This window comes from Diabrotica undecimpunctata, chromosome 7 (assembly GCF_040954645.1).
Source record: "Diabrotica undecimpunctata isolate CICGRU chromosome 7, icDiaUnde3, whole genome shotgun sequence".
Taxonomy (NCBI): domain Eukaryota; kingdom Metazoa; phylum Arthropoda; class Insecta; order Coleoptera; family Chrysomelidae; genus Diabrotica; species Diabrotica undecimpunctata.
This window is the reverse complement of record NC_092809.1, coordinates 28,375,151-28,392,268: the sequence shown is the minus strand read 5'-3', so window position 1 is coordinate 28,392,268 and position 17,118 is coordinate 28,375,151. Positions and strand designations below refer to the sequence as shown.

The following is a 17,118-nucleotide window of genomic DNA, read 5'->3' as shown; positions in this document are numbered from 1 at the left end:
AGTTACCGATGTCGCTAAAACGCCGAACTGCTCTTTGAACCGAAGATCGACTAACACCCAACATTTCACCTGCATAATATTGGCTACGACCATCTTGAACTAAAGTCACCGCCCTTGCAGCATCTGTCGGAGTTAGAGACATTTAGGAAGGATAATTAAATAAAAATATAACACGTTTTGAAAATAAAATCACTACACTAGTATGGTTGTTGAATTAAAAACAACATTCAATAAATATCTACCTGCTTCAGACCCTTTTTGACAAATACCTGAAATACCAATTTGTTTTAAGAAATATAAAAATCAATATTAAAAATATTATTTTATTTCTCGTATACGAGGGTACACCTAAATTTATATACGTAATTTAATGTCTCTAAAATTATACAACTTCAAGTAAATACGAAATAAGGAATGGATCGATTTTTTTGCACCTGAGTGTATAAAGTTCGAATTTGTATCGTCTTCTCCACACTCTATTGTAACTCCATAGATTCTGCATTTTTGTTGGAGGCAGGTCTCTGAACCATATGTTAGGACTAGGCGTATTATTATTTTGTAGAGTTTTACCTCTATGTTTCTCGATATACTTGTGGATTTAAGAATGAGATTAAGCCCAAAATAGTATGCCGTGCAAATTTTGCAGTTTATCTATGCGCTAATATTATTTTCAGTGTTATCGAGCGCTCCCAGATATACAAATTCGTTCACTTCATCGATGACGTCGTTTTCTATATCAAGTGGCCGTGAGATTAGTGGTTGCATACATATTTTCATGCACTTCGTTTTGTTGGTGTTTATTATTAAACATTTTTGTAGTTGGTTTTCAGTACAGAGTTTTCCGTTCTTCCATCAATATTGATATCATCTGCTTAAGCTGGGATTTGCACTGATTTGTTATATATTGAGACGGTGGTTGTGATTTGTGACACGCGTATTACTTTTTCAAAGCTAGATAGTACAGTATACAGGATAGAGGGTCTCCCTGGAGCAGCACATCAACTAGAAAAAATCATTTTAAAAAATTAGTTCGTTTTTTTCATATAAAAAATGTCGTCCTGTATAAGGTTTTTGGAAACTCTAATAAGAATTTTATAAATTAGACAAGCAGTCAACTAAAATGGCATATTAATTTTTTTCCCCACATGATTACTTAATTTTTAATTAAAAAAATCAAATTTTAGTATGAACTAAAAATTTAGCAAAATGAACCATAGATGTAAAAAAATATAACTTTTCTTGCAAAAATATTTTTTTAATAAACATTTAATTTAACATTTAACAAATAAACCGTACCTGATTTTTCCAGTTTGATTTATTCAATCAGGAAAAAAATCAGGCCCGGTTTTAAAAAATTAGTTCGTTTTATTCATAGAAAAAATTTCACCCTGTATACGGTTTTTGATAACTCTAATAAGAATTTTATGAATAAAACAAATAGGCAATTAAAATAACATACTTCTTTTTTTTCTCACACAATTAATTAATATTTAATTACAAAATCAAATTTGACTAGGAATTAAAAGTTTGTCAAAGTGAACCATAAATGTAAAAAATGTAACTTTTCTTGTAAAATTTTTTTTGAACAAACATTTAAATTAACTTTTAATAAACAAACTGCTTATTAAACTGGAAAAAATCAGGTCCGGATTTAAAAAAATATTTCGTTCTGTTCATATAAAAAATTTCACTCTCTATACGGTTTTTGAAAAGTCTTGTAAGAATTTTATAAACAAGACAAATAGGCAAATATTATGACATATTTATTTTTTTTCTTCACACCACTACCTAATTTTTAATATAAAGAATCAAATTTGACTATAATAAAAGTGACTGCCTAAAAACTTACATCGGTCAAACTGGTAGAACTTTTAACAAACGGACAGCAGAGCACAAAAGGGCTTTTATAAATAGAAAAACATATTGTTCATGCGCACTTCACCTTTTAGGCCATAATCATTTTTTTAATGACTAATTTCAAACTCTTCAAATTTTAAAATAAAAGCCTTAAAATCTGCGGGAATTAACAAATTAAAAAATACAGACATATTTCTGAATGAACAAGGCTTACTTTAATTACCACATTTTTTTGATGGCTCGTTAATTTATATTTAAATTTTAGACTTTTCCCTTGCGAACGTTTGGAAAGTAAGAGGGAACGAATTTGTAAGAGCAATTTGACAAATAAGTTATTGGACAGAGGATTAGGCCAATCTAGAGTAATAGGTATATATTATATAAGTAAAACATTTTTCTCATACGGTATATTTTATTTTTAGCATCGACATTCTTTGGAAAAATCCGAGACCAGAAGTTTGGTCCCTAATCTTAACAAATCACCACAAGGTAAGGACATGGCTTTTAAATTTTTTGAGGGCATTAATTTACTATTCTGTGAACTGTGGAGCGTTATTCTGTCATTCTTACGGTTTTCACTGAAACAACTCTTAAACCATTCTTAGCGCTAAAAGTAAACATTTATTTTGTATGCAATCTATTTTCAAGTATTTCTTGAAACATTTCAAGCAAATTTCCTAATCACGATTTTACGTTCGGGACTAGATTAAGAAGAGATTAAAAATTATGTGATGCATTAATATTGGAAACTTAATGATAATTATTAATTATCAAGAACGAGAATAAATGAAATGAAACTACCGTTGCCAAAGCTTCTTTATAGCAGAGTTGAGAAGTTTAGGAAAAAAATTAGATTGAAAAATTATTCTCCTTTTGGTACAATTTTTTAGTCTACTGGTTTACAAGGTTTGATAATTCAAGGTTAGGCCAATGTATGAAGACAGACATAAAAACTATAAGTAGATAACTCTTTTTAACGTTATCTACAAGTTACTTAAAAAAATACTAACGAATAGGCTAACCAACAACTAAATAAGCCTGCTTCAAAAAAGGATTTAGTATAACTGACCATTTACCCAAAAATGAAAATTCTAATTAAAGAAGCCAACAAATACTGTGGAGAGGATACTAAAGAGGAGTATCAGAGTCGATATGATAACTTCAATGTTCATCGAAAGGTGAAGGAAATAGCTGGAAAGTTCCGAAAACGCAACAGCGGAAAAATAACAGATGATGAAGGCAATCTTGCCATAACCGAAGAAGATAAAAAGAAAGTATGGGAAGAATACTTGGAGAAACTTTTCCATGACCTTAGAATGGTACAAGAGCCCACCATTGAAGAAAATTCAGGTCCCGAAATCCTACCAGAAGAAACAACGATAGCCGTCAGACAAATGAAGGATGGAAAGGCACTGGGACTTGATGAAATTCCTGCAGAACTGTTGAAGCTATTAGATGTAGAACAAATAAAAATAATAACTGAAATATTTAATGAAATTTACAAGGCAGGAAAAATACCAATAGTGGCTCAAATCGGAGTTCGTACCATTGCCCAAAAAACCAGGAGTAAAAGTTTGTAAAGATTATAGGACCATAAGCCTAATGAGCCATCTGCTAAAGCTGTTTTTAAAAGTCATCCACAAAAGAATTTACCGGAAATACGAGGAACAAATTGCGCCCAATCATTTTGGATTTGTAAACGCCGTTGGTACGAGGGAAGCTTTATTTAGCGTGCAGGTATTGTTTCTAAAATGTATAGATGTCAGCTGTAATGTTTTTGCATGCCTGATTGACTACAAGAAGGCTTTCGATAGAGTCAGGCATGAACAAATAACGGAAGTGCTGAAGAGAACAGGGATTGGCGGAAAATACTTGAAAATAATAGCTAACCTGTATTGGAATCAATCAGCGGTACTTCGAATAAATGGAGAATATACAGATCAGGTCAAAATCTTAAGTGGAGTGAGACAGAGGTGCATACTTTCACCACTGATATTCAAAGTATTCAGAGCACATTTTTGAAGAGGCTCTAAAAGATATTGATGAAGGCATCTCAATAAATGGAGTCAAGCTCAATAACCTGCGGTATGCAGATGATACAATAGTGTTTTCCAATACCATAGAAGGGCTGCAAAACTTAATGAACAAAATAACGGAAAGAAGTAGAAGATATGGACTGGATATAAAAAGCAAAACAGCAAAACCAAGCTAATGATCATCAGCAAGGAAAACATAACTGGAGCAAATCTTTATGTGAACCAAATGAGAATTGAACGTGTCTTACAATACAACTACTTGGGAACTATAATCAATGAGTCGTGGGATAATATCCTAGACATGACCTCACCCTAGAAACAAAAATAAGACTCCTTAAATGTTATGTGTACTCAGTGCTTCTGTACGGAGTATAAACGTGGACATTAAAGGCGGAAACTATCAAAACTTCAGGCTTTTGAGCTATGGTTATACAGAAGGATCCTGAAGATACCACGGACAGACAAAGTCAATAATGAAGTTCTGCGGAGGATAAACACAACTGCGGATTTGGTCAATATCGTGAAGGGCCGTAAGCTGCAGTACTTGGGACATAATAATGACAAATCAAGGCAGATACGAGATACTTCGATGCATTTTGCAAGGTAAATTTGAAGGAAAAAGTGCCCCAGGAGGAAGAATATCCTGGCTTGCTAACCTGAGAGCATGGTGTAGAAAGACTTCAACACAGCTATTTCGTAAAGCAACCAACAAAGTCATCATAGCCAAAATGATCGCCAACGTTCGAAACGGACAGGCACCCTAAGAAGAACAAATACTGCTTACTCCTATTGTAGCATTTATTGATTTTGATAGAACTTTTGTTAGGATACAGTATCAAGCAGTTACAAGAGCCCGGTTTGAAAAAAGTAGGTTGAAAAGAAGTATAAAAACAAAGTAATTAAATGGTCTGTCCCACAATATTATTTCAACAAATATTTTAAGACAAAATAATTACCCACCGGAATTTCTTCAAAATCCTCATTCTCAAAAATCTGTAACTAACATAACATTACTCTACACCAAACTGCACTACCCTACTCTATAAATTACAATTTGCAGGATACCACATTAGATATCAAGATGAAAGTTGGAAACTTACCAAACAGTTAAGACCTTGGGAGAACAGGTCTTAACCTAGGAGAAAGAAAATCACAAGTGAGATTTGTAGATGAGCTTAAAAAATTTACAAGTCCGATGTTGATGAGTATAATTAAGGGAAGTGCGGGTATTGCCGCCCACTTAAGCAATTTGTTAAATTAAACAAAATCTATAGGTCTTGAAACAGAATTTCAACTGTCAAAATACAGTCATGTTATCGACTTCTAATTATTTAAGCCTGAAAGTGTTGATTTATTTTATTTTGCGGAGTATTACATTTATATTCACAAACCTACACTCGGGCGGAATTATCCGACCATGCGGGTAATTGCGCCCAGTGATGCTATAATACCGACCAGGGTTACATTATATGAAAATAAACACAAAATAATTATTTGCTCACAAACAACATCTATATATTTATTATGCAAAAAAAACATATTCAAAGAACTACTTAATTAAAAAAACGAATATAAAAACATTTAAAACTACACTCTATTTGCAATAATCGCATACAAAAGTTTTGTGATTATCGTAACCACTGCATTCCTTATGCGCCCATTTATGGCAAACTCCGCATCTGTGCCACATTTCAGATTTTCCATATTCACCACAATACATGCATTCTTCTTCTATGTCGCTGTTGGGATCATCGGAACTATGATCGTTGCAAATTTCCATTTCATCGTGGGATGAAGCACTTGAAGAACTATCGTCAAACTTGACTTTCCTCGTGGCGCGTTTTACCTTTTTGCTGACGTTTTTGACAGGAAGTTTTTGCTTTCCTTTCTTCTGTAATTTTCTATTCTCTTTCTGCTCCAGTTCTATTTTTTCTGGAGTTGCCGTCAAAATCTTTGAAATGCCTAATTTTCTACCCCTCTTTTTTAATTTATTTTCATTCACTACGCACAACGGTGTCATTTGTTCAATGACTTTCGATGACTTTTGATGTACTTGGAATAACATCAGGTTCATTTATTTCCAAGACTGCATCTTTTGAAGGTACTCGATTTGGTTTGGAGGTATAGGGAGTAATATCAGCTTCAGGAAGTTGTAGTTCGACAGCGGGAATGTTAGAAAGGGTGGAAGGCAAAAAATCTTCATCCGTGAAAATATTCGGTCTATATGGAACAATCCCACTTATTTCAAATCCTTTTTGAGCTTTTTCCATGGTGGCTACATGAACGAATGCTCGATTGAAAATTTCCGATATATCAAATCGTGTTATTTTTTGGTGAACATTTCGTCTCATATAGAGAGAACATTCACTTGAATAGGCAGATTTTAGCGGCCCAAAGAATGTCAGATCTAGTGGCTGTAGCTTATGGGACGTGTGGGGTGGAAACGATAACATAATGATCCCATTTTTACGGCAAAATTCATATGCAGATAAAGAACAATGACTGCTGTGATTATTAAGCAACAGCAATGCTGGGTTGTCCTTAGAAGTAGATGCGTGTTTATTAAAATGCTTAAGCCAAATCAAGAATAAATCTTCATTCATCCAGCCTTAGGGCGAGCATTCATATATGGCACCTACCGGTCCATTGCGTTTGAGCTGATCCGACATTCGGATTCTAGGATAAATAAACATCGGTGGTATATATATCCCTGATGCACTTACTGAGCAGCACACAGTTATATTTCGACCTCTCTCCCAACTTATAGCTTTTCCCAGTTGTTTAACACCTTTTGGGTCTATAATTTTGGATGGCACCTGCACCGTGGTAATACCTGTCTCGTCGACATTAAATATACGGCAGGCTTGAAAGTTATATTTTGTTAAGACTATATTTAAATTTGTGAAAAAAAGGCCTACACTTTCAGCATTAAAACCTGAAATTCTCCCTAAACTGGTTGCCTCGGGTTTGCTCAAACTAAGATTTGGATGCCGTTTTAAGAAAGCTTGAAGCCAGTCTTTATCGGCCATTTTTTTGTCATCGTTGAAGCAGTTTTTAATATTATTTTTAACCGCAAACTCGTAGACCATTCTTCGTAAATCAGTGGCCGTTAGACCATAGAACATCTTCGCCAGATAGATCCAGCGATCAGCCACTTGCTTTTCTTGTTCACTGGAAAATATAGGATTACGACCTAGTTGTGCTGCACAAGCATTGTTGGCATTTAGTCTATCTTTTAATGTAGAATATGGGATACCTGAAAAAAGAACATTAGAAAATGGATTAAAAAATAGAAATCCTATATTACCAAACTCTCTTGCACTTTGCCTTTTTCCCTTTCCGTTTCTAACTGCATTTATAGCTTCCTGAAGTTGTTCTGCACTCCAAGTTGCCTTTTTCCGTGAATTCACCGTTGCCAATCGGTATTCTTTATCCTAAATTAAAAATGTATAAATTAATGTTTAATACCGCTCACTGGAGGGTAATACCGCCCAAGTTGGGCGAAATTACCCGCCATCGCCATATAAGCAAAACAATTATTGTTAATCGTTATTTCTCAAAATATTGAAAGAAATTGTTTCGATCCATATATATATATATATATATATATATATATATATATATATATATATATATATATATATATATATATATAAGAGGACCGGTCACTAATTAATAAAAAAATCAATAAATTAAGTATAAAAATAAGTTACTTACAAATTATTTTCGAGCACGTAAATATTATAGCGGCACCACACAAAACACGTTTATCTCTGCCAAACAACTAAACGTGCTTATGGCTGTCGATCTTGTTGCTCGCTTCACTCGGTAGTATCGTGACGTCACTTCAATGTTGTCAAAGTTACTATTTCTCTATGTTTAACATATTGTATAGAGTGGGCGGTATTTGCCGCTGGGCGGTAATACCCGCATTTCCCCTAGTAACAAAGAAGAACTGAAGAAATCATGGGAGGCTTATGTCCAATATTGTATGGGATATATTGAAAGCTGAGATATATTGATAGAATAATTTTAGGTTAACTTAAAACATATTTTAAAACTGCACGAGTCTTAAGTCTTAATATTAATATTTTTTGCAGAAAAGCACGGTTATCTAGAATGAAGACATCAACGTCACATATCAACTTAACATATTGTACTATGTGTCTTGTTTATTTTGGTAAATGAATTATTATTTTCAGGTTATGCTAATATCCATTCTGCCTCATCTACAATTCCTTCCGAAAATTTGGTTCTTTTATATTCAAAACAACAGTTGCCTGATTACGTATCAACGGAACCTATAACAGATAAGGATTTTCTTTTTCCCAGCAAAAAGAAGACCCGAACACAAATAATTGACGTGATATCCGAGAATAGAATGCCAAAATTTAAGTAAGCATAAGAGTCAATAAGAATCTTTTTTATCGTTTTTTTTTATTTTAGAAATTTTAAAAATTTTGCTGGTGACGTAATTATTGTAATTAACCTGTATAAAAATGATATATAAAAAGTTGAATTAATAAATAAACTTTATATAAAATTGATATTAGGAAGGATACTGATGAAACATTTTAATAATCTCAGGAGTTTCTTAATAAGGTTCAGAAATACCAATTAACAATAAATATTCTTCTTCTTCTTCTGGTTCCGTTTCGGATGTTGGAAATCATATTGGCAATCATGACCTTGCTCGCTGCGGCTCGAAACAGCTCCGTTGAGGTTTTCTTAAACCATGTTCTTAAATTCCGCAGCCATGATATTCTCCTTCTACCGGGTCCCCGCTTACCTTTGACTTTACCTTGCAATATAGACTGCAGCAGGGAGTAACGGTGCTGATTTCTCATAACGTGTCCCAGATATTGCAATTTTATGCGTTTGATCGTAAACACAATCTCTGGTTCCTTCTTCATTTTTTCTAGAACTTCCTTGTTCGTGATCCTTGCTGTCCATGATATTCTCAGCATTCTTCTATAAAGCCACATCTCAAATGCTTCAAGTTTTTTAATAGTGGTGTCTGTAAGCGTCCATGCCTCCGCCCCGTACAACAACACAGAGAAAACATAGCATCTCAAATGTCTCATTTTTGTATCCAGGGATATGTTGTGACTTTTGAAGATGGCGCTCATTTTGTTAAAGACCGTTCTTGCCTTTCCTATGCGGCACTTTATTTCCTGTACATTGCTCCACTGTTCGTTTATAATAGTTCCCAGGTAGCAATACTGTTTTACTCGCTCTATCTGCGTCCCATTAATGTATAGATGCGTCCCCATTTATATTCTCCTTGCTGACAATCATTTGTTTGGTTTTGTGGGTATTAATGTTTAGTCCGTACTGTTGACTGTACTCGTTTATTCTGTCCATTAGCCTCTGAAGTCCCTCTAAACTATCTGCTATCACCATGGTGTCGTCGGCATATCTAACATTGTTTACTCTTTCACCATTTAGAAGGATGCCTTCGTCTATTCCGTAAAGAGCCGTAAATAAATATTATTGCCTATTAAAATATTAGTTAAATAGACAGTCGGATTACCGACGATTTTCGACCGAAGTGAAAAACATTATGACGGCCTGGTTTAGAGCCTCCATAGACAGGCTGCTTAGAGCAGTCAAGACCATACTGCACGAGAGCCGAGAAGAATAGACATGTTGCGGTTGGACTCGACTGCAACCCGACTGCTACCAGCTGTCCGATTGAAGTCGTGTGCGACTGCAACACGACTACTTCTATTCAATCAATATCAATATTCAATCAGTTGCAACTTAGATTCAGACGAAGAGAAACTACTTCTCATTTTGGTATTACGTAACCGAAAATCAAAATCAGTCACAAACTTCTCACAGACAGCAAACAAGCCTATCGCTGTATGTTGTATATCGATAATTCCATATACATGCATATATGATTTCATTTCATTTTTATAAACAAGTCATCGTTCAAATCAGCTATATTTTTCATTTTTCTTGGAAGCAGGTAGTATTCTTTAGTGTGATACAAAAATGGATGAATGATCAAATCGAAATGCGCAAGAGGGAGGACGCGGCCACTAGATAAGGTTTGTTCCTTATGTTCTGATAAGCAATAAAAATCCTTTGTGTCTATGTTGTGAGCACTCGGGGCAGACAGCTCCAAGCGGTTCATGTGAGACGTGTCGAACAGATCTTTACTGCCGGCAGCACGGCGAAGCTCGATCACACGCAAACTGCATTTTTATCTGCAGTCGCACACGAACAGCTTGGTCGGTCCATGTATTGCAAATGACAATTTCGTATTGAAACTGCAGACGGCTCTAAAAAAGCTCTAAACAGTCCGTCTATGGAAGGGTCGCCTCTTCAAGTTATGGATGCCCCTTTTTTGTTGCGGGGGAACTGAGTAGGGGACTGTAAATATCATGTATGGGGCTGGAACTTGTGAACTATATATGTATATAGAAGTTGAGTATGTATTTGCTCTCAGTACTCACTCAGATTGTTGTTCTTGTGTTGATGTTAATTTACTTTTTACTTTCTCTGTAGTTACTATTTATACAAGTCTTTGTTATTAGGAACGGCTCTTAGATCAGAATTTTTAGCAGGTGTAGGCTATTGCCTATGATATTTTATGGGTAGTCATATTTTTTGTCCATTATTCTCCTTAGGATTTTCCTACCTGTAGCGATCAGTTGATTGATTTGTCGTTTGTTAAGAGTTACGTCGATTTTAGCTCTGTATTCGACCATCGGTTTAATGAAAGTTTTATAGGTATGGAGAGTAACATGACTATTGTTTCCAAATTTGGCGCTAAGTGATTTTAGGAGATTGGCTCTGTTTCTTACCTTATTTAGGGTCATTTGAAGGTCAGTTCTTCAATTGAGTGTCTAAAAATTTGACACCCAAGTAGGAAACCCATGGTCTGAAATCAAGCTGGTCTCCCTTGAGCAGAATGTGGCTCCCTGGTTTTCCTGTTTTAGCACTCTCATTACCTGCCTTCTATAGTCATTAAAAATTTAAATGAATATTTATATTACTACAAAAAAGAATACCTAATCAGTGACCTATTGTTTTTCATTTTGCCTTATTTCTTTTATAACTTTTTGTGTTGTTATAGCACACTCGGTTTTCACAATGTGCTTTAACATAGCTGTTGTTTTTAATTTTACCCTTTAAAAAAATTACCCGAAACTATCTTAGTAAGAGAAGTAAACTCGACCTGTAAACTACGATTAAAAATTAGGTTCGTCCATCTCTTTCTCTCCGAATACTCTCTATCTGCTCTCTGCGCAGATAGGCAAAATTTTGAAAGTCATTCCTAGTCTTGACGAGTAAGATTATTATTAGACTTCGGCAAATATGCATATTGCATATTTTGCATATTGTGCATATTTTATGCAAATATTTCATATTTTGGCATATTTGTATAAAAGTTTGCATAAAGTGCATAAAAGTTCAGATTTTTATACTGTATTTGAAAATTTTTAAACATACCAATTTATTTCAATTCTTGTATAAAATTTTGTAGTCATTTTAATCAAGAAATGATCTAAGTACGTAATCTCTACAGGTACAAAACATTTACAATTTCAAAGAAGATCAATTTAAGTAGCCCTCAACATTCTTAGAAAGTCTCGGTCACTGAGGCATTCAGTTATTGGATAATCGCTAAGGGTTCGCTCATTTGCATTTTATGATCTAATCCCCAAATCTATCTACAATTTATTGTATCTTAACAGCAGGTAAACGGCTAATAGTTTTGTTCCTAATTTAGGGATTTTCCAAAATCTCCCAGTTTATTGAATTAGGTACCTAAACATTTCTAATTTGATGCTCAGATTTGTAAATCATTTTTGTTTTGATATTCAAAGCGTAAACACTCGTTGTGCGTAACAAAAAGGAAGATTGTGATTTTATAATGCCTAAAATGACCATTGCTTCAACTTGGATTAAACCTTATAAAGAGCTGTCTATGGATATGGGAAAAATCTACTGTTCAGTCTGTGGCAAAATTGTAAGTATCTAATATGTTCTATTAAATATCTAATATTTCATACATACAGGGTGTTTCCAAATGACACTTACAACGTTTGACTGTAGATACTTCTCGAAAAATTGAACAAAACGATATAGTTAATGAGGGGTCAAACTTATTTACTTTTCGAGATACAGGGTGTTAAAATTAAAAAAAATTAAATTCTTTTAGTTAATAACAACAATAACTTTAAAACCAATAAACGTATTTACTTGAAATTTAGTACTCGTAGGTTGTTTTTAAATGAAAAATAGATTCCTTTAGTGAGAAAAAATTGTCCATGGTACAATACAATGGTGTGTATTTAGAAAAATTTTTCACCTTTACTTTTTTTTATGAAGTCAGCTATTCTAAAACACAATTATTTTTATTGTAATTGAATTAACAAAAAAAAAACTTTTGTTGAATTTTAAAATAAGTTATATGATGTACTAATGGTTAGTAACAAAAACTAATTTGTGGATTAATACTGCATTTAAAACACTTAGCGAGTGTTTTCGCTACACTACACTGCTTCACACATTGCAAAAAAAGGAAAAATAGGAGGAAAACATCAAACTTCAATGGCTAAATATTTCCAATCTACTTCAAAAAAATTAGATGAGCAAGAAACTTTTAATGAAGACTTGTGTCGCGCATTAGTGTCTGCAAACATACCGCTTTCAAAATTAGCAAATGTAAATTTTAGTTTGTTTCTAAAAAAATATTGCAAACTTAATGTTCCAAGTGATCGGTCTCTAAGAAGAAATAACGTGAACGGGCTATACTCGTCGGTGTTAATTAATATTAAGGAAGAAATTGCAGATAATTATTTTTACATATCTGTAGACGAAACCACTGATTCCTCAGGAAAGTATATTGCTCATTTATTGATTGGTGTTCTTAAAGAAGATACCTTACCAAAATCTCATCTTATTTCATGCCAGCAACTTGAGAAAACAAATGCTTTAACAATTTCGCGTTTTATACAAGAAACATTAGCAACTTTTTTTCTTCCGACAACTATTCCTTCTAATAAATTACTGCTTATTTTATCGGACGCTGCTCCTTATATGGTGAAAGCAGGACAAAATTTAAAAATATTTTTCCCAGATTTAATACATGTTACTTGTGTAGCGCATGGATTAAACAGAGTTGCAGAGGAAATACGAAAAAAGTTTCCTCTTGTAAATACCATGATATCCAGTGTCAAAAAAGTATTTCTTAAATCTCCTATAAGAATTCAACTTTATAAAGAAATGCTACCTAACATTCCTCTTCCACCACAACCTATTTTAACGCGATGGGGAACATGGTTAGAAGCAGCTAATTTTTATGCAGATCATTTTGTTAAAATAAAGAACATAATTGATACGTTAACAGATGAAAGTTCCCAATCTCTTTTGGATTCTAAACAAACTTTTCAGAGTAACTTGCTTCAACAAGAACTTTCATTTATAAAATCAAATTTTAGTTTTGTTCAAAAAACAATTACTCAGTTAGAATCACCAAAACTGTCATTGTTCGAAAGTACAGCATTAATAAAAGAATTTGCGTCATGTTGTCGGAACGTTAGAGGTAATATTGGAAAAGATATTTTAAAAAAATTTGAAGCTACAATGGAAAAAAATAAAGGTTACCATATTCTTTCTGAAGTAGTCAGTGTTCTAGCTGGAAATATTTCGGAAACAATTAATTTAGAACCAAATGTTTTGGTTAGTTTGAAAAATGCTTCCGTTACATCAGTTGATGTTGAACGAAGTTTTTCCATATATAAATATATGTACTCAGACAGAAGCCACAAGTTTTTGTTAGTAAATTTTGAACACCACTTGGTCATTTATTGTTACCATAATTCTAAATAAGTTTATTTATACTTAAAAATGATGTAGTTACTTAAAATAAATGTAAATCTTAATGAATAGTAGGAAATATTTAGTTATGTACACTTTTTTTTTAAATAAAATTGTTACTATTTTACGATTTTTTTATTTATTTGTATGCATATTTTGTAAAATATTTGCATATTTTCGGGTAAACACGTGCATATTTATGCGCATATTTTCTACATTTTTATTTGCATATTTGCCGAAGTCTAATTATTATATACCTTTAGCACAAGAATAAATGTAAGAATAATTATTTAAATATGGCCTGCCAAAGCATATTGGAAGTATTTGCATATTATATAAATATTTTCTTTTATTTTGAATACATTTGTTACAAAGCAACCCTTTTTATCATTCCTTTTAACTGTAAATAATTTTCTTCAACAATAGCGTTTAATATAGCTCGCCGAAAAGTCAAGAAAACAGTGATCGCTTCCCATTTAAAGTAACACCCAGTGGAAACCTCAAAGTCGATTCCTCCCAAGTAAGTGTTTCTTTTTTTTATTTAATAAAATAAATAAATCTAGTATATAGGCGGCGCATAGTACAAGATTGGCCTAACTGGTAAAAACTAGTTTTGAGAAAAAGACGATTTAAGTTTTTTTTTAATTTGGCCGCTTTCCATTTCTCAAGGATTCTTAACCTCACTTTTAAATTTTAACTAAATTAGGTTTCAAGTAAGTTAGTTAATTTTATTTCACATTAATATCATAAAAAGATAAAACATTTAAAATCTTTTTGGAAAAAAATCCTAGGCTACTTTTGCACTAACATTATATAAATAAAAATAAATAAAATGCGTTTTTTCATAAACTATATTTTTACAATACTTGCATACCTACAAAAAATGAACAAGAATGAAAACAATGCTCTTAACTAATTTTTTTTATAAACATTTATTCCACCATTTGTTCGCAATCTTCTATAGCGTAAAACACATTATCTTCTCCATCATCATTATTTTATAAACGTTGATCTAAATTTTTAAAATTTAGGATCTTAGAAAATCTATGTAAATAGGGTGGTACATACAATAACAAATCTTTTAAATTGCTAAATTTAGCTGCTTCAATAAGAGGAAGTTTTTCAATAAGCGTAGATATATTGCGCTTCTTAATGTCTTTATGTTTAAAAAATACATCTTGATTGTTAGATTCTTTATAATAATACAATTGTTGTGGTTCAGTTAAAAAGTACGCAACTATTGCATTTTTAACCAGTTGACCGATTCACCCTCAACAGTCTTTTTACGATTAGTAATGGTTTTCTCTAATGGAATACTACCCACAAAATCGTTGGTGATCATTTCTACTACTGTTAATGGTTTTTGTTTTTTGGCTGTCCTAATAACTCTGGACCAATGTCCTGGTACATAAATATCATAAAAAGTTTGTAATGGAGACATGGTAATGAAGACATGAGATCAAACACTATTTATATGTAGACATGACATCGTTTTCAGTTCATCATCATCATCATCTAGCCTTTATTTATCACGTCCATTGCTAGACATAGGCCTCCCTTAAACTCCATTCTTTGAGATTTTGTGCTCTTTGTTACCAATTTTGCAGGATACGCCTGATGTCGTCAGCCCAACGTGTAGGTGGTCTTCCTCTATTACGTTTGTCTGCTCTTAGCATTCAATAACGTTTGGCATTCCTTGTCTCTGGCAGCTGTAGCTTTCTCTGTAGTTTTGTCAGTTTCCTGGGTTTGTCGGTCTATTGTAAATAAAACTACTTAACTATTGCCTAAACGTTTCGGCAAATTTGCCATTTTCAATTAGCACTTTATTTTATAAACATTACATTCTAGAATTATATTTCGTTTACACTTTTTAAGTTTAACATGGATTAAAAAAGTTTTTGGTTGCAGACTGGATCATTTTTCTTAAACTTAATTCTATTATTTTTAGCTTTGCCAATTTTGGTCATTTTTTTTTTAATTTTAATTTCACATAATTTTTAGGTTGTTTTCGCGTCAAATAAATTAAGTGTATTAGTAGCTGACCCAAAGATTACAAAAGTTAATGTGTATCCCGAAACAACAAATTTTGGTAATAATAGAATGACCCATGAACCTGAATTATCAAAAAATTCTGCAATGGACACTATTATGAGCCAGGTAATTAAAAAAAAACCAATTACATCACGTATTACATCGCAAGTAATAAGTGTTTATTTTTCTGAGCTTATTTGTTACTAACTGTCATATTAACAGTGCGCTATTAATAAAACCTTCAAGAAAATGGTCCTGGTTTTTTCTGGTCGTCTAAAAACATTGTCAACCGTTGGAATCTCTTGGTGGTTATCCTTACCGCATTTAAATTAGATAAGTTTACTGCAAATGAGTGTTGAGTCTAATGTACGAACATCTCGATTTTTTTTTGGGGTTATATCAATAGAAAAAAACTCGATTTCTTGAATTTGAAGGCCCAGATGTCATTGTAGAGAAACCACTACATAGTACACAAGTTACCATTTGGTGTGTTATGTATGAGCATGGGATTATTGGTTCTTACTTTTTTGAAAATGAGAACGAGCATCCAGTTTCTGTTAACCAAGAGCGTTACAGAGAGAACATTATTAAACCTTTTGTTTGAGACTTATAGTTAGAGAGTAATAGATGCACTTGCACAGGCAATGGTTTCAACAAGATGGCGCGACGAGCTATACACCTAAATGCTCCTAGCCTTACTTCGCGAACATTTTGAAAACAGAATAATTTCTTGTGGAACAGACTTCGCGTACCTTCTTCTCACTCAATTGAAATGACAACACTTATGCATACACTTAGAGGCGAGGAAACGAAGCACTAAACCTAGCAATTTTCCGCAGCAATATTAATCGCTGTGAAACTTTTTGCATTTGATTCGGGAAGTGTCAGCAAAAATTGTGAATAAAATTCATGGTGGTAAAATGAAAATTGCATGTTGTGCATAAGAAAAATACATTTACAATGTACATATACAATGAAAAATTTGCAACCAAGAAAATATCGTCATGAATGAGTTTAATTTTTTTACTCTGGGATATGCAAGGACGCTGAACACGAATATGATAACGATGATTGTCCTCGAGCTACCTGGTCGCTAGGGTGGTCCTCGTCTTATGAAGTATGTTTATTTCATTCTAAATCTTATGGGGACAGTCATAAGTCGTGGATTTTAAAGGTCAATAAATATGATAACGACGATGGTCCTTGAACCTTGTTACCTGGAGTTTTATATTATTTTCATTCAAAATCTGTCGAAAGTCATTTCTTGGAGGTTTTCGAGATCGCTAAACACGAATATTATGACGGCAATGATCCTTGAACTACCTGGTGCCTGGGGTTAAGCTCGTCTTCTGACGTT

The 17,118-nt window shown here is 33.2% G+C and overlaps 1 protein-coding gene across 5 annotated transcripts in view; it reads left to right on the top strand.

Moving 5' to 3' along the window:
• Positions 1–17,118, top strand: part of LOC140445124 (kelch-like protein 15) — a 61,852-nt gene that overhangs the window by 5,530 nt on the left and 39,204 nt on the right. For 4 of the 5 annotated variants that reach the window (XM_072536961.1, XM_072536960.1, XM_072536962.1 and 1 more), the window contains exons 3-7: positions 2,123–2,219; positions 2,280–2,346; positions 8,096–8,288; positions 14,169–14,250; positions 15,732–15,887. In XM_072536961.1, the coding sequence (XP_072393062.1) occupies positions 2,123–2,219; positions 2,280–2,346; positions 8,096–8,288; positions 14,169–14,250; positions 15,732–15,887 (595 nt within the window). Of the gene's footprint in view, positions 1–2,122; positions 2,227–2,279; positions 2,347–8,095; positions 8,289–14,168; positions 14,251–15,731; positions 15,888–17,118 lie in introns of those variants that run through there. The other variant, XM_072536963.1, reaches the window with a different exon arrangement.